Source organism: Symphodus melops, assembly GCF_947650265.1.
Source record: "Symphodus melops genome assembly, chromosome: 20".
NCBI lineage: Eukaryota > Metazoa > Chordata > Actinopteri > Labriformes > Labridae > Symphodus > Symphodus melops.
Window position 1 is genome coordinate 11,499,618 of NC_136710.1, and position 20,486 is coordinate 11,520,103.

The following is a 20,486-nucleotide window of genomic DNA, read 5'->3' on the forward strand; positions in this document are numbered from 1 at the left end:
AGAGGAGCAGCTGCCGTGCTGGACGATTGTTCAAGCACATTGTGCGAACATCAATTGACAACGAGCGAGTCCGAGCTGAATGAAGCTTGGAACCAAAAAAATGTGGCCATCTAAACATGACACAAAACACAGGCAATCAAACTGGATGGATCATGATGAAGCAGGAGGGAAAAGTCAAACCAACAGATTCAAAGTTTCCAAACTGGAAATGTTTTGTTTTGAAGCTCCAAGGGTTGAGATTTTTCAAAACACCAAACTCAAATCGTCATTTGTTTTTGCCATCAAACCAACACACTCTCCTCCCCTTTCTGCTCCAGAACGCAGGACAAAGAGACAGACTCTCGCCACAAAACCACAGTCACATTATGCACGTAAAAAGGCTGCAATTACCTGTCGCTAATGATGCCCATGCCAGCAATGAACACCAACGCAATCCATCTGTTAACTTCAGTTCTCCCTTTTTTCACACAAGTCCCTCATTTTCTTAAAGGTCTAGGGTGCTCATAGTGTGTGTGTGTGCGTGTGTGAGTGTGTGTGTGCTCTGGCTACAACACGAGGGGGAGGGCTAATGACAGTAGTTAGCATCCCTCAAGAGGCTGTAGCAGTTTGCCAATATTTGCCCTAACCTTCGATGATTGTGTTTACTTTACACTCAGGTATTTAGCTCATGTCCCTCATCCAGAGTGACCTAGCATAAGTGGGAAAACCAGGGGCGCAGTGTCTTCCTCAAGGGCACTTTAAAAAGGAAACTTAAAGCGGGTCCTTTTTTTTTATGTGATTGCAAGACAACATCTACACCATTACAGGCTCTCAGACCATAAGACCACCCTGCTGCCAGCTTACATCAAAGCTACATCTCCTTTTAGCCTCAGAGTACAAACTGTTAGCGCTCAGGACTGTATACACATGCTGACATGATGTGAATGTTTGAGGTACAAGAGAGATTACAAAAAGAAAATCTCCGTCAAAAAAACTGCCAAATCTTCACATGCTCTCACTTATTTTCAGTCTCACTTATGCGGCCGCTTTCCTATCTACACACACACACACACACACAAATACACCAGTTCAGCTGATCTCACTAAAGATAGCGAGGCAGCAGTCGAGCATGTTGTTTCTCTTGGCTGGAGACTGATTCATGAATTGACCTTGACCCTGTTTCTCCAACAAATCTCGTCTAAAGCGCCAGTTTACTTTGCAACAGTATCTTCTGAAAACGTGGAAAGGGAGAATTGACAACATGTGTGCACTGAGCTGATCTAAAAAGTGATGGAAGATTGTATGATGTTTTAGGACAGACTGCTGATTGAAACTATTTCAACTAGACAATTTTTAGGTGTCAATGAGCACCTTTTTTTTGGGGGGGGGGGGGGGGGATTCTATATTTCATCTTTGGGATATATATCTCTTTTAGAATTTATGCTGTTTTTATTCTCAGTTTCCATTTGATTGACAGGCTGATCTGTGTTTTGATCTAACTTGATTGCTATCGGCAACCTCTGTCATATTACACTAAAATCACGCCAAATTGAAACGAGCCTCCCTGTTATCTACCTTGGCAAGTAAATGGTTGCCTAAAGCTGTTATCAGAGATCTCTCTCAAAATAAATGAAATAAAATAAATCCACAAGGCTGCCCAAACTGCTCTCATTAGAAGTGTTTCAAATCCCTTCGAAAAAGCTCACATTGGCACCTTTTCAACTGCTGGTTTGATGTGCACATCTGTTCGGGTTGTCCTGACTTTCCATGACCTGTCTAGGGTCGCTGCAAACCAATATCAAAAGACACATATCCCACTCCTTGTTCTACATCTGGATTCAACGGGGCCGGTAAATTGACAGTATTGTTCTGAAAGACGTTTAGACATCATCCACTGAACAACTCCATGGAAAAAAAGGGAGGATGTGTATCTTTAAGCCATTTGAATATCCTTATCCTAAGCTGCAGCGGGGAAGCCTCTGCACTTAGGCTTAGCACTCTCAAGACAGCTACTCCTTGTTAAGCGTCGCCTCAGACTCCTAGTCTATGAATGGGACCATTACCCCCATCTCTCAATGCACACCCAAATGCACACACACACACACACACACACAAACACTCACACATATTTTAGCCCTGGTAGGGAACTAGCTCATGCTAGCTGCGAGGAGGTTTAGAAAGGGAAGATACAGTTCTGCACCTAGGGACTACTCTTTACAACAGGCTCCATTGCTTTCCATTGCGCCCACTCACTCTCTCTAGACTGCAGTCTTTTCACATTACAACCTACAGAACATCACTTCTATCTCCCAGTTGTGGAAAGAAAATGAACTCCTCCGTAAGGGCCTCAAGCCAAACAAAGCACTACAATTTGTTCAGGTTCTGAAACAATGCAACCTGGGTATTAACCCCCCCACTGTTCCTCCATCTTTACCTTGTCTTTAGAGGGTGTAGATATCTATCCTAGTGGAAACCGAGTTGACAAATGGAATTTAATGAGGAGGAAGACAGTCTGAAAGGTGTTGATCTTAAAGAATATATCTGTTTCATTTGTTCCCCGGTGTAGTCCCTTTGATCAAACAGGCCTGTGGTTTCTGAAACAGAACCCGAGGATTCATAATAAATCCCAGACCTTGTCTTCGCGTGATGCTCATATGTGGAAGGGATCTTACCTCTGATAAAAGTTGCAACAGCTACTACAGCACAACCTCAACACCACATCACACCTTACACAATTCACAACTAAAACTAGCGCCAAAAATCTCCCAACAAAAACACTAAAAGGAAATTGTGATTGCAAATACTGATAAGGTTTGAGCCTCATTGTTTTGGTTTGTTTGTGAGACTTTATCTTGGATGCTTACGTGATTGCTCTCGTCATTATGTGAGTGTGTGTTTCCTACATCTTAACGACTTTCTAAATCTCCTTTCAGTGTTTGCCCCTACCATTTTCCATGTGCTCTGCCTCACCGACACTGCCATCCGGCGTTGTCCTCTCGTAGCTGTCCTCTGGCAGGGGAAGGGCGCCCAGGCGGGGCCCCGATGAACTCTTGCTGCTGGGCGTCTCCGACTCGTCCAGGCCGCTGTCGTAGCAGCTCTGCAGCGATCCCTGCTGGTGAGGGTCCTGGGGCTGGCTCACCACCGAGAAGGTCACTCGGCGAAACGGCTACAAGAAAAAAAACCAAACGGCCGGGGGTCACTATAAAAGGGACTGCTGGTACTTTATCTTTTTATTGTTTGAGGACATTGCTTGGGAGTTGGATCCTCAGGATTGTCAAGAGGGATTTGGGTCAGGATGGAAGAGATAGGTTAGGGGGGGAAAAAAAGGGGGCAAGGGTGAGGTTGGAATCTGGTGGAGTAGAAAGTTTCTAGCTAGATTTGAAAGATTCTTGGGGCCATCTCGAATCTCAAAGCTAACTTAAAACCAATGTCTACGCTCCAAAAACAAGCTGTCTCACATAACCTACTGTCACAATAGCCTACAAAGAGTTTTCATAACCACAGTCAAGGTCCTGCCTTTCTTCCACCCAAAATACTTTCATAGTTAGACCTTGTAATAGGGACGACGAGGAGGCTGCACAAAGGGAGCCTTTCACAAGCTTCCTCGAAGCTCAGGGGACCCGACAGACATTGCAGCTGGTGTTAAATACAGCTAGGAGGAAAGAATGCACCAGCCTCGTTCCCCTGATTTTTTTTGTGCACTTTAAAAAAAAAAAAAAAAAAAAAAAAAAGAGGCCAAGGTGAACAAGAATTCGGCCTTGCAGGAGGTCCGATCTGTTGCTACAAAAAGAAAGCACAGAGGCAAAGACGGCCGACGATTTCAACCAGGCACACTGACCCAAAAGAAAGAAAAGGTTTGCTGGATGAGCTGTTGTTTCACATGGTCAATATGTGTAGCCTGCCTTCGAGCACATTAATGAGCAGTGGCCTGAGTTAAGCAGTTACAGAGCACGTCATTAAAGCTGAGGCCTCTTTCTCGCTGCCTCTGTTCTGTTTCTTCTCCGTCCTCTAAGTCTCTCAATCCCTGTCTGAGTTTTGCACGGCGAAGAGAGGAGATGAAAGAGGGAGAATGAGCATGAGGCGAGGAATGAAAGATCAGGCTTGGTCATTACCCAGAATAAATGGCATAACAAATGGCTAATGCCATTCATTAATTAGATACGAAGAGCCTCTGTTGCAGCGCATCTTCTTTGCTAGACCTCATCACTTGCTAATGTTGTCCTTCTATTTCTGCTTTGTCCCCCCCCCCCCACGTCCTCCTTGTTTCCTCGTTCCATCATGAGGATATTAAACAAAACGTAGGCCCATTACTCACAAATGTTCTCTCCCTTTCTCCCTCCTTTCATTTGTCCACCAATTGTCATACCTAAAATAAATCTGTAATCCAACACTGTGTCTTCATTCTCGCACCGTTATTTCATCTGAAAGGTGAATGCCAAAAAAATCATGTCAAGCTCGTAACGTGTTGACAGACATTTGGAATATGTGCGAGTTGTCCATCTTGAGAAAAAGATTTGCAAATGAAGTATAAACACACACACACACACACACACACAGGGATATAAGAGACATCCTCAGCAGCCACTGATAGGTCACCTTTTCTATGGGAGCCTCTTTTCTTATTCTATCATCTTTAGACACTTTCTGTAAGCGCCTCTGAGCCTCTGCCAGGCACACACTGTGAAGGATTCTCTTTTTGATAATGAAATTTCCCACAAGCCAATGGGAAAAAAATGGGCTTCCTTTAGCTGTGTGGAAAACAAATTTGCATTTATTTATATATTTCCGCCCTCTCTTCTTTTCTTTCTTTTTTTTTTTTTTTCCTGGCTGGCTGGCTAACACAACAATCTTGGCAATAAATCATGTTTCCATGTAATTACAATCAACACTCAACAAATGAATTGGTATAAATATTCATGCAAATTTCACTTGGATAGTCAAACATTTGTTGCATAATTAATATCGAGGCCCAGAAGGAGATCAGTTCTCTATAAGTGTAATAACACTTGAAGGGATGCTAAGATTCTTTTTTTAATAGTTCTATGCAGGTTTTGTTTGTTTGTTTGTTTATTTTGACTCTATTTATCTGAAACACTTGCTTGGTGTGAGGTGCGTTTTTAACAAGTCCCCTAGCTTGCATGTCGTAACACAAAAAGTACTTTGTCTTGATCAGTTTTTCGTGGAGTGCCATACTCCTCGAGAAACACATTTCTTTTTTTTCTTTTTTTTTTTTCTAATGATACAAATTAAACGACTGTTGCCTAATGAATTGCTGGCGAGACCGTTGCAAAGAAAAGAAACACTCCAGCAAGCAGGCACCGAGGGAAAATTGAGTTTGGGGAGAGAGAAAATAAGCTGACTGGAAGAGGGAAAAAAAAAGAAAAAGTTAAATGAACAAATAGATTTTGTACACCTGAATTTCCTTTATTTTCACTGGAGGGGGAGCGAGATAGAAAAAAAGCTAATTTGTTTGCAGACCAGAAATGGAGTTCATGCAGTGATCGCCGGAGGCTTTGGATTAGAATCTGCAGCAACCACCGTCTGCACAGCGACCTTCGCTCCCTTCAGTCTGTGTCTTTTAAATAAATGAATACAATAAGAAGCAAGACTTTGTCCTTTTTTCCCCTTATATGTGTTTTGCATGTCTAGGTGCATATCGTAGCAGACTGTCCCACAATGGCTCGTAAGAACCTACGTGTTTTATTGTGACTTCGAAGTTTGCAAAGGGGAAGAAGATTTGGGAGCTTGTTTCATGGTGGAATGTACCAGACACACTCAAAAGAGTTGACAGCTTGGGGATTTTCCAATCAAAAGATACTTTTACATGACAGAGATTTTACATTGTAAGGTATAAAAAATTGGTATAACATTGGAAGTGTTAGCCTCTCACAGTTTGCCCTCTTTTACCAGATACTGGACATTTTCAGACCTGGTTGCCTTTTAGTCGAGGCTGACTGACTACATGTCCTTTTATGATGTCCACTCTACCTCCTACTATGACCCCTTGCCCTCGCTGTCCACTTTGCTGCCAATCAATTTAACAGCCGCTGAGTAGGAAACAAAAAAAAACACACACATAAAGGAAATGTCACAACCTCAGTCCCATTTAATTTTAAAGACAGCCACTTTAGATGACAAAAAAACCCCATCTGAGAGTCAATTATTTTTATTGACTGTCCATTATGTGGTGGAAGGTTCTCCATACTTTAGTATCCAATCATAAAGTAGGAAGCTGAACTCCATAGTGTGCTCTGCCATTGAGTGGACAAGCTTCCAATGAATGGCTTTCATTACATGTAAGAACTAGTTTGCTTTATCTTTGCCAGATGCTTGGGACCCCCTTTTGGGCTCCCAACACTGGAGAAACCTCTTAAGGGTGTGCCTGTGATTGAAAGCCAGCTGTGACAGCCACGGGTGATTGAGCAAATCCGTCATCCCACAAAATGAACAATGCAAACAAGCCACAGGTTTATTGGGGAACCCTTGGCCGAAGCCTGGCCCTGGCCTATTTCCTGGACGCTAAACGGGAAACACATGGGCCTGTCTGACTTAAGGGGAGCTGGAGCCAATATAAACAGGACGGTGCCACTCGTGTCAATAATGTGTGACCTCTTGGATTTGATTTTCATTTCCTGCTTTCCTCATACTTAAACCGTGCAGCTGTCAGCAGCACTCGGTTTGAGCCTTACTTCTTCTTTTATCTTCATTGTGTTTAAAGTAGAACGCTCTGCCTTTGCATGACACATCAGAGTTGCTTAGATCAATGACACAATTTCAAAACGCAGTCAAGACACATTACTTTAGGCTATACAGTCACTTTAATGTCAAGTGACTCTATCCGAACTCTGCTCCAATTGACGTACCAAATGTTACACTCTACAGCTTCTCCTTGTCCATTGAGCTAGACTTTAGAACCTGTGTTCTCTGGATGTCTGGATTCATAATTAGACCCTTTCCAGAGCCTTTGGACACGGTCAGTGATAATGGAGCAGTGGAGGAAGGCCTGGTCGGAAAACACAGTGTGTGTAATTTCAGCTGTAAATACCTTTGGCGGATGGCAGTGACCCACTACCATGAACCACAGGAAGTAATTGTGGCTGTGGCTACACTTGGGAGAAGGGGACCAAACATAAACTGCAGAGCTAGTGTCTTATAGCAGTCAAGCAAGCGAGAGGGGAGGTATAGAGAAGAGAGTATGTGTAAGTGAGATGGAAAGGTAGATAAAGAGGCCAGTTGAAAACCGAAAGACTCCGAGAGAGTGAACGAAGGAGTGACACATGAGTACGGCCACGATTGCCAAAAGTGCCAGTCGGTAATTAAGAAGCCTTGTTTCATTTTTAATGGGCAACCAGACAGAGACCTGTGATATGCCACCTGAGACGTACAGAGTGCCAAATAGCCATGGAACACCAAACAACATACTTGCTGGGATCTTAAATTGGTTCAACCCAATCGCAGCTGTTGGTCAGGCCTGGTGTAATACCAGAACTGTGAATTAAAAAGATCATGACACTGAAGCGATAAATGAGACAAATGCCCTCAAGGTGAACGTCTGACTGGAAATCAATCGGAATCTGATCAGGGTGGATTCAGGTTCTATTTGGGTGCAGCTCAGTTGCATTTAATTACCATGAAGCGGGCTAAGCTAGGTACAGAACAACGATGCTGCGTGGTTTCAGCAAACAGAACAAAAGTGACTTAGAAGGGCTCTCAGGTGGGTTTTGGTCCGGGCCGAGTAAGTTGAGGGAATTTTACTGGAATGGTCGGCTTCAGCTTTTGTTAGTGCAACCCCTGCTGACTCTCAGGTATCATGTTCTAGCCTGACTGATAGCTTTGGCCCCTGTCAAGCTCCAGTGCTTCTCTTTCACTTCCTCTAGTTTCCCTCCCGTCTTCTTCAAACTTCACTACCCGGCGGCGCACATTCCTCCCAGGTCGCCATGGATGAAGAGGGGAAACCGGGGTAACATCTCCAATAAACACCCAAGACTCCAGGAGAAAAAGGAAGAAAAAACACAAAGCAGAGATAAGAGGCTCTTGCGAGTTCATTGTCTGATGTTTTTCCCAACATTATCTTTCGAGTCAACAGAGATGCAAAGGTTGCTTTTTTTTCTTTTCTTTTTTCCTGGTCGTGTTCTACTCTGCTGATTTTGAAAGAAACCCATCCTCTCAGGCGCACGAGAGTATCCAGCTGCCTCAGAGTTCTGCACGTTAACTCACAATAATAGATTTTGAAAATAATAATGGAAGGGTTTGATTAGATAGACGGCTTTGAATGCCAATCTTCAGTTAAACTGAGCTGCGAGGTCATGGAATACACAAAGGTACAAAAGCTAGATGATAACAATTTCAAACACCTCGAAGAATACTTTTATTACACAAGGTGTAGGCATTATGAGCAACAGAGCACACAGTCTCGTTAAGTGTCGATGCTATTAGCACTCTCTTGAGGATCTTTGAAATCATGGGGGTATCTTTTACCTTACCACTTTGCCATCTGACAGCACACCGATCAATCGAATGCCCTTCAGTACTTGTCCACTGAGGGTCCTCTTTGAGTCTTTACTGACCCTTTATAGGATTCTTTGGCGGAAGAAATAGCTGTATAAACATATGTACCCTAAAAAGAGAACACCATGTAAAAGAAAGAAAAAGACAGCAGGAAACCAAAGATGCTTTTGAGTATTGGACAGTTGGGGTGGCGCCATAAAAAGTTGTTGCTAGGCAAAAGAAGTTCTCCAAGGGAACTCTTGGGGAAACAATCTCAGGTCTCAGAGCTTGTGCATCGGGAACAACTTTGGATGGAGAAAAAGGAAGTGGGCAAAAAAGCTGCCAACGTTGGAGAGTATAATAAAGGGAACTTGGAAACAAAGAAATAGAAGATAAAGAAAAAAAAAAGAGAAAAGATTCCTCCTTTTCTAAATTTATTTTCCTCTACATCCCGCTTTAGTCTTTTCTGTTCCCAATGTGTTTGGAATGCCTTTGGAGTAGTTCCAGTTAGCACTTTCCGATTAGCATGCACCCCATGCACACAGCCGGAGAGACGGACCCCGCAGGAAGAGAAAATATAGAGTGGGAAAAAAAAAAAAGATCACACATGGTTACTTTCTTAAAGTCTGGGCTAAACTTTTAATTGCTCTTCAAGTGGCGGATTAGGCCACTGGTGTAACAGAGATACTATTCTAGGGGGATGCTTTTGAACATCTTCAGAAGCTTAGTCCAACCCCTGACCTGCTCTGAATGGCAAAGGAGAAGTGTTTCTTTCTTTCTTTTTTCTGAAGTTGATGGGCTGGGGGCAGAAATGAGTTGAGGGATGTTGGTGTTGAGTTGCAGTGGATTAGCTTCAGGCCGACTAAATAATGTCCTTTCCGTTGACGTTCTTGCTGAGCTGCAAAAACACCAACACGAGCCTAGTGTCATGTCGCTGATAGCACGGGCCTTGAAAAGACATGTGAGGGATAAATGAAAGCTTCATAATTCATAAAGGGGGGGAGATTGTCATTGTCAGCCAAAAAAAAAAAGAAAAAATATTCGATGCATGTCCATTTATTGCTGTGGTCAATTTTTGTGGATGTACCAGAGCAGCATCCGTGAATTATGTTACACCCTCTCATTACAAATGAATGGGGCCGTCTCTTATGTCACCGTGTTTGAGCTACTGCTGCTGACACAAGTGCTGGCAGACACTGGGAATGACTGTCAACCAAACCCTGACACTGGTGTTGCTTACATACAGTCTGCCTGCAAATCATGAGATTGCATTTCCTTCTTTTCCGACTTCAGATCTTGTTTTTTCACTGACAACTGAATGGCACCCCGCTCATTGTGGCTGCGCGTACGAGCTCATGTGTGCGCAAAGCGAGTGAAATAGCGCCCTGACCACTCAAGCGTGCCAGTCGCTCTTGTCTTCCAGTCAACGTGTGTGTTTGTGTGTGTCATGTATTTGGCATTGTCATGTCATTTCACGTGTCAACCTGCCATCAGCTTAGGTTCCAAAATCTGGCACTGGCGGGGATAGAGGAATGTAGGTGTTGTGTGTGTGTGTGTGTGTGGGGGGGGGGGGGGGGGAGATCCATCACAGTACTAGCAGCACTGCATCTGACCAACGGCCTACTACTGTCACTTCACTTTGTGACGAGCCTGAGGGGGGGGAGCTGGCGCTAACATTAGCTTGTTGTGACACCGGTCCTGGGTGTCAGCACAAAGCATGACATGACATCAACGAGTTGCGCTTCAAGTTGGCGCAAAGCGGCCAAATGCCAGAACTGAGCAGCTGTGATATGACCCCCCCCCCGAAACTTCCTGTCAACGTGCAAACACAGATTTAGAAGCAATTCATGTTGCCATACTGGGATAGTGCCGCAAAAGAAAGAGGATACGGAAGGAAAAAGAGATAGATAGAGAGACACAAACTGATAAACAACACTTTGTTTACCATTCTGTGTCGCTGATGACAGATAACCTGCGTTTAGGGGGATCAGGGCTGCCATGCAACCAGATGAAAGAAAGAGGAGGGAGATAGATTTAGAGAAGTCAGACAGCATGTCCAGCTCATCCACTAATGAGGCCTTCTATTTGGGGACGATCATGCAGGCATAGAGTGTGTCTCCTGGTGTGTGTTCGCAGAGCAGAGCCGTGCCAAATGTGTGCACATGTCCAGGGCATCTCTAACCCCCCCCCCCCCCACACACACACACACACACTTTTGTTTGATTCTCATAGCACCGCCATGTGGCGCGTCCTTGCCTTGACGCAACTGAACGGAATGTCCGATCCTCTCACTCACACACATGGACACACTCTTCTTGAAAGGAAGTCCCATCCACCACCTGTTCCCGACAATGGCAGCATAGGACGATTACAATTCAAACAATTATGGAGACAATTCTAACAAATGAGTAATTAAACACGTACGTCAGGATAAATAAAGTGACAGTAAAAAGAGAGAGGATGAAGGAGGATGAGGGGGGGAAGGGGGGAGGGAGCCCGAGGCAAAGCATGGGAATAATGAATAAAAAGGAGGATGGGGAAGGGGCTTTGAGGAGTCGCTAACATGCTACACTCTGCTGGTGCAACATGAGAATTAGGAGAAATGGAATGCCTTTACACGCACATCCTCGCATATTTAACAGAGCCCAACACTCGGCGCTGGAGAGATTTTTTTCCCCCTCTATCATGTCGCCCCATCCCTCTCCGCCATCCCCGTTCATCATCTCAACCCCGGCCCCTTATCTCCTTACCCCCCCCCCCCCCCCACCCCACCCCCCACCCCCCACCCCCTCCCTATCTTTGTCTCCGTCACTCTCGGCCGGCTCCCTCCCTCCCTACCTCGCTAACTCCGCCGAGATCACGCAAGGTCAAACCTCCCCGACATTTGATGGATGAAAATGGAATTAAGATGAAAGCACACTTTCAGATAATGAAGATATGCGGCGGGAGATTAGGAAGCTTGGGGAGGCTGGTGAGGTGCCGACCAAATTAATATTGAAATTTATGTGTGTTTGGCTCGCGCCCAGACAATCCCCATGTGTTATTTCCACCGAGGGTGGGGGCAAAAGTGGAAAACACAACAAAAAAATAAGTTTCGCAATTTAGGGGGGGGAGGTGGAAAGGCGGTGGCATAAGTCATTCAGACGCCAGTGTTTAGTTTGACACAGGAATGCAAAGTGAGGTAGTTTAAGTGCACAATACAGCCTGTCTCCAGGGCTTTGTGTAGCAGTCACACATTACATATCTTGTCTTTAGGTCAGGTTTTTAAAAGGTAGCTGAGTGCGTGCTCACGAACAGCATGTTTGCATATACCCACGTGTACCTATGCAGGTCTTTTGCATTGACTTTGAAAGGCATATGATGTACTTGCAAAAAAAAAAAGTGACACGCAGGCCGACACATCTTACTATCCAATCTTTCCCCCATCCCAGCGGCTCGAAAAGGGCGAGATCAGCGGGCGTGCATTCGAGGAGCGTGGCGCTGAAGATAGGCGAAAAGGAATAAGAAGGCCACCGCGTCTCAGAAGGCATCAAAGATAGGCGATCTATCAAGGCCGCGTATCGCTGTCTGATGACGACGATATGCACGCTAATCCGCATGTAAAATAGTCCTCACCTCCAAGGCACCTCTTTGAGTGCACTTAGTGTCTCTCTCTTTTTTTTTTTTTTTTTTTTTCAAACCAAGAAAAATCCTCCATGTGCTTTTAAGGTTTCATTTTCAGCTTCGGCCGCAATTAGATCTCATTACTCAGTTGTTGGCTGCGTATCCGTCTCGGGGAACTAATGGGAAATTTGATAACGGCGTCAGGTTGTTTTTTTGTTTTGTTTTTTTGGTCGCTTTCTTGTCGCTCTGCTAGCACTTGCCACTTTTGTTAAGGGCGGCACAGGAGGGTTTTTGAGAAACGACGAATTAACAGTGTGGCTTGTTTGCAGCCTGTGGTATGCGTGCCCCAATAAGTCAAAAGGAGGCGGGGAGACATTGGGAGAAGAAGCACAAAGGAAATTCATGCGTAGTTCAATTTGGTCCGTGTTTTCTGTCCCTTCCAAGCTGCAAGCTGTTCCCCCTTATTGAATAAGAAAGGGAATAAAGAAAAAAAAAACACGATCAGGTTACATAGGAGATGAACAATGAAGCTCTTTGTTAAGACATTAAGTCAACAGGTAGAGTGCAGGAACCATTACCCTTGTTTATTAGGGGTTTTTTTTGCACCTGAATTAAAGGTTACAAAGGTCAAACAGGCATGATCACTGAACACCTGTATGTGCCTGTTCTCCATAAAGTCATGTACCAGAGTACTGCCGCCTCTGCGCCATTCAGCCTCATCTATGTGTGTGTGTGTGTGTGTGTGTGTACGTCTGTGTGTCACCTTACCGGCAGCTGGTATCCAAGGAATAAAAGATTTGTCAGTGAGATGGCCAGCGCAGGCAGAAAGACGAAGAGGAGCTGTGTGTGTGTGTGTGTGTGTGTGTGTGTGTGTGTATTTGTGTGTGTCCGCATGGTGTAAGCAGATGGAACTTATCCTGCGTCTTGTTGAAATCCCCACCCACCCCTCACCTCATCTTTCCTTCTCATGGCGCAGGTGAACGCAACAGACCCCCCCCACACACACACACACACACACACACTTCTCCTCTCACTACTTCTAATCAAGCAGAGGACAGAAATGAAAGGACAAGGAGCTGTGTGTGGGGGGGGGGGGGGGGGGGGGGGGGGGGGGGGGACGACAGAGGAAGAATGGCCGCTATTGAAGTAACCTAAGCTAGCGCAGAAAGATAGCCGCCGTGAGGACACGTCAGACTGAACACAAACACACACACACACACACACAGTCTGGACGGTGACTGTTCTGCTCTCTGACTCCATGAAGGGTTGGTGTGTCAGTGTCTACTTGTATGTGAGTGATGTGTGTGTGTGTGTGTGTGTGTGTGTGTGTGTGTGTGTGTCTGTGTGTGTGTGTGTGGGGGGGGTTATGACTCTGAGATGGCTATTGATTTAAAATGACATCGGCGTGACAGATAATAGTGACGACTGTTCAGGAACGGCGCAGTGCATCACATGCAGCATCATCAAAGAATCTATGATGCCAGATCAATACGGAGGCATGGCTGGAGATGTGTGTGTTTGTGATTTCTGAGAGTAGGAGCGTCCTTGTGGATTTTTTATATTTTTTTCCAGGAAAGGAGAAGAAGAAATATCTCGGTCTCCCACCTTTCTTTTCTCCCTCTTCATCACTTTCTCTTTCCTACAGCCGCAGCACGAAAAAAAAAAAAAAAAATCAAAACTGGAGGCCAGAATCGAGGCTGTCACATTAAAAAAAAAAAGACAAAAAGACAAAACATCCATTTCATTGAGCTCGTATTACATTGCCATTTTTCTCTTTCTTTGATCTAAGAACAATAGCCAGGATTTGCCTCAGACTGGGCCGCCTCCAAAAAAAAAAAAAACCCAAAAAAACCCAGCCGCTGTGAAGTACAGGTTTTTCAAACCCATCCTGTGACTCACAGAGCAAAAGCCAAATGCTAACGGCGTAGCACAGCACCCCGCCGCACTAATGATGGCCCTCATCAGGCTGGCTAATCTAACCCCCCTGAGTAAAATTGAGAGGTGGAGGTCACAGTGGGGAGTTTGGATGTTGGGGGGGGGGGGGGGGGGGGGGGGGGGGGAATACAGCTTAGAACAATAATAAGACCTCTAAACGAAGAAAGAACGAAAAGGAGAGGACGCCTGGCACACATTGCGAGACTAACAAGGAAATTGGTGTGTTGTGTTTATCTGCAGTGCGGAACCAAATTACGATATTTAGAAGGCTGCACCGTGTGTTATCCCCGAATTCTCCCCACGACTAGAACTTCTACAGCTCGTCCCAGCAGCTGGAAAACTGCCCGCGTGTCTCGCTTAACTACATCTACATTTATCTCAATGGTGATGTGTGTGTTTTTTTTTACACGAGTTGTCGAGCTGTCATCAAGGAGTCATTGCATCAATTTATCTGTTTGTTGTTGTTTGTTTGTTTTTTTTTTCTCCCTCCAACAACCAACCAATGTGTTCCAGGTATCATCCCATCCAGATGTGATCATCACCATTTGTTTTTTTTTTTGTTTTTTTTTCCAGCTCCAACAACTTTTCATTCCTCATCCATCTGTCAAGAATATTACCCCCCCCCCCCCCAAAAAAAAGTCATCCATCACATTCAATCCACTCCCTAATTCTCACATCTCTCCCGCTCGGCTTATCGCAATACTTGAGACGGAGCTGAGACGTTATACTAACAAGGAGGAGAAAGACGGATGGCTCGTCAGGTCGTAAATCCGCAGATAAGCGGTGAGTGGTATGTTTCACATTACAGTTTTGGAGTCCATGTAAGACCTTGGAGGAGCTTCTCTTTGGGTAATCACACACACACACACACATAAGAAAAAAGGTCCCTGTCATCCCTCCCTCTCTCTCTCTCTCTCCGCTAATGAGTTCCATTTCATTCCCACATTCCTCTACACGACCCCATCAACCCTCCACCGTGTTGAGTTGCAATGGCACCATCTTTCTACCTCCCTCTCTCTCTCTCTCTCTCTCTGGATACAGTGCAGCTGATCTCCGTCGAGCCCTACAATCTCGTTAATATTTCATCAAGTAGGGAATTTCACATCTGTAGGTCACATTCTAGGCCCTGGCAATTAGAAACTCAAACAGCGACCTGGCTTGCTTCTTTAATTCTCCTTCTCCTTCTTCTTCTGTTTTTTTTTTTTTTTTTTTTTTTCAAAGGGAATTAACAAGTTGAAATTAATTTGCGCCCTCGCTGAAGTCCTTACAGCGCAATCGCCAGGAGTCACAGAGAGCACAAGGGAGGTGGGGGTGGTGGGATGGGGGGGGTATCTCGGCCCGCCAAGAAGGCTGGAGCTGGGAGGGAGATGAAGATGGTGGAAGATGTAAGAGAGGGAGAAGTCCGCACAAACTGACATGAATAAAATAACATTTGGGTTTGGTTTTTTTTTGAAAGTGTTGCACTGCTAAATCCGAAGCGACTGAAGTCACTTGTTGGGCGCAGATTCTCTTTGGTCTCGGACAAATCGCTCATTTAGGGACACCAAGGACATGATCTCGCCATGGTTGCTTGAGCGCTGATTCTCTTTGCAATTTGCTCGTTCAGGAAACATGATACTGCCGTGGATGCTGTAGACACAATGAGCTGGAAAACCGTGGCTAATTGGAGTCGTTTTATTTTCCCGCCAGTTTGTGTGATTTTTCCAAAATGAATTATTTCACTGCACATTTCAAGACGTGTTTATTCACTACCAGTGTATGCCTTTTTGTGTGTGTGTGTGTGTGTCTGTGTGATTACAGCGCACACTGAAGGACATCTGTGTAGGCGCATTAAGTGTGTGTTGCGTGGGTCGGAAGTGCACGTTGGATTCTCTGGGTTTTGCCCTAGATACAGTAGGGGAACTGGATTAACAATGCCTCATTCGCTGCAAGATCTTTGATTAACCCCGTCTGTAGCACATGGCATTAGAAGGCTTAACAATAGGGCGCCTGGTTTTTAGCATGTTCACATCTGTGATAACGCCGAAACCAGATGTTGTGAGTAAACGTACATGGGTGGGGAATCCTCCAATGTGATAAGCGATGTGATCAATGGTCCATTCCATTTGTTTCTAGAAGTTAACACAGGAGCAGGAGAATGGATTTGAAACGATCACGGGGGGGGGGGTTTATCTGCTTAAGATACTGAGTAGCATTTACACTGACGGACCCATCATGCTTTGCAAGGCACTAAGCAACAGTGTGTCTGCGTTGCTGCTTCGGGACCAGTGATTATTAGCAATGACCATGCTGAGCCCTGACCTGCACCGCACTCTAATACACGACCTCATGACCTTACTGTTTGCTAGCCGGCTTAGTGGCTAATACGTATTGATCGGTTGTTGGGTGGGGGGGTAGGAGTCTGTGGAGGGAGTGAGGAAGAGATATGATGGGGTTCTCATGTTGAAATTGTAACCCCACCACCACCCCACACACACACACACACGCACGTAAAAAAAAATTGGCAACCTCAGGTCCCTGCTGGGCTAATTTAAGCAGGCAAACAAGAGAGGCAGCCCAGCAATCTGGCAAAATAAAAACCAATGCTCCCCGCTGAAGCCAGCCAACCAAGGCCATCACGCAGAGAAAATGGCCGAAATCCACAGCATCTTCCTCAGAGTTAACAGTCTCAACCAAAACCTCAGAATGCGAGCCAGAGGACGCCAGCATTGAAATGAGAGAACAAAGCGTGCACCTTTTTTTTTTTTTTCTGGTTTTGTTTCGTTGTTGTAAGGTGCAGCCAAGACAGACTGAAACTTTGATTTGAGCGTGTACGATCAGTGGCGCAATTCAAGACACACCCATCCCCGCACGCAGCCCAGATCTGTCCATCAGCGTGGTGTTTAGTCAATCTGGGGGAAAAAAAGAAAAGAAAAAACACACAAAAAAAAACTGCCCCAATCAACGCAGAAGCCGAGGCTTGTCAGTCACACATTAGCAGCCAAGTCACCACAAGGCAGAGGAGGAGATGAGGCTGAATGCTTATTAGCGGCTGTGAAATCTTAGCCCCAAAGCTTCTCTTGCATTCACAGTCAGACAGCACCATTGCTTTTCTTAAAGAGGATTTTTTTTTTTTTTTTTTCGTTTCTTGCTAAATAAACGATGCAGGAAAGGTCGAAGCAGAGACCCACGAAAAACGTCCAAAACCGGATATTTTAGGACATGGATTTCCCCCCACTGGCTCAAACTGTTACTGTAAGCATAAGAGAAAGAGGTAGTTTGATAAAGTGTGTTCCCAGAGATTAGGAGGCTTCACTTTATCCCACGCAAATTTACTCTGCGCAGCACTGCTGGAATGCTGATTGGCTGTGTAGACTTTGGCCATGCACGGAGCGAGAACATTTGCCGTACATTTAAATTTACAATTAAAGTCAAAGAACAGAAAATTGTGCAAGTTCAACTCCCACAGGGGTGGTAAAGCTGGGCCTTTTTTTTTTTTTTTTTTCCGTGGCCTCACACAGGCCTGCTTACTTTCTGTATCCTTAAAAAAAAAAATCACTTGGACAGCCCGCAAACGTGCCCACACGCCATCCCACATACATTAATAAAAGCTTCCAACCACGCATGTACCCACACACACAAAAAAAAAACCCAGAACCCCAGCTCACATCCGCACGCTCGCATCACACGGACGTGGCGTTTAAATGGATGTGACATTAAAAACAGGAAGCCCGGTTTTCGAGATTGCGGCCGGTCGAGAATCACACTCCCTTCTGTCTCTCCGGCTCTTCCGCATCAATGTTGAAATAACGATGTCTTAACAGATTTGTCAAACAGATGCAGCCACTTTACACTTGCTGGAGGAAGATGCAATATGCAGAGCTTTATGTCATTCTGGTTTTTTTTTTTTTTTCTTTCAATAACGACGCACAGCATGCTGTCACTCACTAGCCTGACCAAATTTCAAAATAAAACTCCCACGCATGGGTCCACTCAATAGTTGTCATGAGTCACCGCTAGAAGCAATTACTGTGATAATCAGGGAATAAAAGGAACGTGTAATCATACAGACGGAGAAACTGAGGCGGCGAGTTCTTCGACGGATCAGGTTCTTGTGGCAAACTGGGCAGCATAATCAAGATGGCAGGCTAACAGGAAAACAAAAACATATTTTTAGACGGAGCATATGTGCGTTGGATTGCCTTCCCCCGTACCCCCGCTAGCATGTTTTACCACTTCATCCCGCCTCTCTGCGTGTACCAACGCGAGGATTGACCATCAATCGCTCGCCGTCCCCTGTTCAATCTGCTTGTTGTTTGATCTCCGCGCGGCGAGAGCCAAAGAATAAACAACTCGATCACAGAAGGGTTTTGCATACAAGAGAAAGGCAAAGAGATACAAAGCAAACAAATAAATGTGCCAGCCCGTATGAAGAATTCTGGGCTGCGTAATTAGGCAACGTTCATAATACATGACCGGAGGGAAAGCAGGGAGGAAAGGGAGGAGGGAAAAAAAAGAGAAAAGAGAAGAAAGGTAGATGAGAGCAAGAGTGTAGGCAGGGCTGGTAATGCTTGATCCGTTGTCATTGATCACGTGTGTGTGTGTGTGTTTGTTTATTTCAGGTCGCTTTCCATCATGTGTGTCTCTGCACCTGTATGTGTGTGTGTGTGTGTTTGTTTGTGATGGAGGCAGAGGGCCTGTGGCAGGTAGAAAATGGCCCGGGCCTTTTCATTTGACACCGCTGCGCCTTCAAACAAACTACCTAGGGCCCCTGCGCACACCCATAATCCATTCAAGGTAGCAAGCAATTTTCATTATTGACTGGTGAGAAACACAGGCAGAGAGAGAGAGAGAGAGAGAGAGACAGAGACAGAGACGGAAGGGAGAGAGAGAGAGAGTAAGTGAGACGAGATGGAAAACAAAAAAGAGAATAGCACGGCTGAGCGGGGAGAGATTGAAAGTAGTAAAGAAAGGCAGAAGTGGAAGAGATAGCGTGGTATTGGCCAGAAGAAAAAAAAAAGAAAGAAGGTTGAGTAAAGGGGGAGAGAAAATAGATTACAAATAAAAAAAAGGGCTCAAGGTAGAGGCAGGAGAGAGAGAGAGTGATGCGTCTGGGAAGGGGATGCAATCATATAGGCGGTAGCATAGGTGCTAATGTAGGTACAAATATAGGAAGTATCAGTTTACCAATGCAGGAAGGTGGCTGTACATTGAAGTTACATAACCTGACAGTTTATATGGGAATGCACACAAACACAGATGGTGGTTGCAGCGAGAGGGGTGGAGCACAGCGTACGGATATGCTAATCCAGACCTTGTAAAAAAAAAAAGAAAAAAATAAGCCAGGGTTGCTCGACAGACGCGGTCATGACCATGAGGTGACGGATGGCGGAGGCATTTTTCTTTTTCTTTTGGTTCCCACGCATCTCTAGTCTTTATGCATTTTATTTCCAAAAATAAAATAAACCAAAACAACCTACAAATCCTAATACAGATATAAACCCTGGTAAAACTCCAGCACTGCTTCTTATGTGTCTGTATTTTTATTTTTTTTGTTTTACTGTAGAGTGCTTTAAAGATCCGTCAAGAATATTGACAGGGCATTTTGGCAAAGAAGCTCATTGAAATGCAGCTCAGCAAACCACAGAAGAAGAAGCAGCACAAGACGGAGATAGATGGAGACAGGAAGGGTGTTGAGAGTTGTGAGAAATCCTTTTGCAACATTACATAAAATCACACAGATTTGTACAGTTTAGCGCCCCCCCCCCCCCCCCGCCCCCCTCCACACACACACACACACGCACACACCCTTAGCATCAACACAACCTTTTTGTAGGTAAGCTAACTCTCCAGAATTCATTCTGAAATGCTCTGTGTACGCCAGCTGTGCATTAGTCACTGGAAACGCTAGTGAGCCTAAAAACCAGGAAGTGTCACTTTGCTTTTGTACATGGAGGGAAGTTGTGACCAAGAAAGAAGCAGAAGGCTAGAAAATGAGAGAAATGATTGATATTCCATCCCCGTCTTGTTCCAGTCAAGAGACAAAATTCCTCTCGCTGTGTTTTTCTATCGCTCTCTGTCTCTCTAACAACCTGAGCCGGCAGCCAGGAAATGAGCCTGTTTTGTTTTGTTGGAAGTTTTTTATGTCTTCTTCTCTTTTTTTATTTGTATATATATTTATTCTAAATAAAAAATGGCAGCTGATTTGTCACTCTCTCTGTGGTTTCTTTTCCTTTTCATTTTGGTTGCATTTTGTCTGCAGCTAAAGGTGCAGTCCGCAGGAAAGGGTGAATACCTTCTGACTGAGGGATCATATAGCAGCGGGGACACAAGCCCCCTTGAGAAGGTTAACATCGCTCCCTGGGGTGGGTGTGACAGGTGTGTGTGTGGCCATGTTGTGCCTTGATGCAGCATCTATCAAACTCCCCAAAACAAACAATATAATATAGAAATGTCTCCCTATCGTTCTGCATTCATCACTGCAATTCCTGCTTCCAAATCTC

The 20,486-nt window shown here is 44.9% G+C and overlaps 1 protein-coding gene across 1 annotated transcript in view; it reads right to left on the reverse strand.

The window, feature by feature from the left end:
- pcdh7b (protocadherin 7b) overlaps positions 1-20,486 on the reverse strand; it is a 113,942-nt gene that overhangs the window by 59,029 nt on the left and 34,427 nt on the right. Inside the window, 2 exon segments of the mRNA XM_079371383.1 lie at positions 2,926-3,018; positions 3,020-3,145. Of these exon segments, the coding sequence (XP_079227509.1) occupies positions 2,926-3,018; positions 3,020-3,145 (219 nt within the window).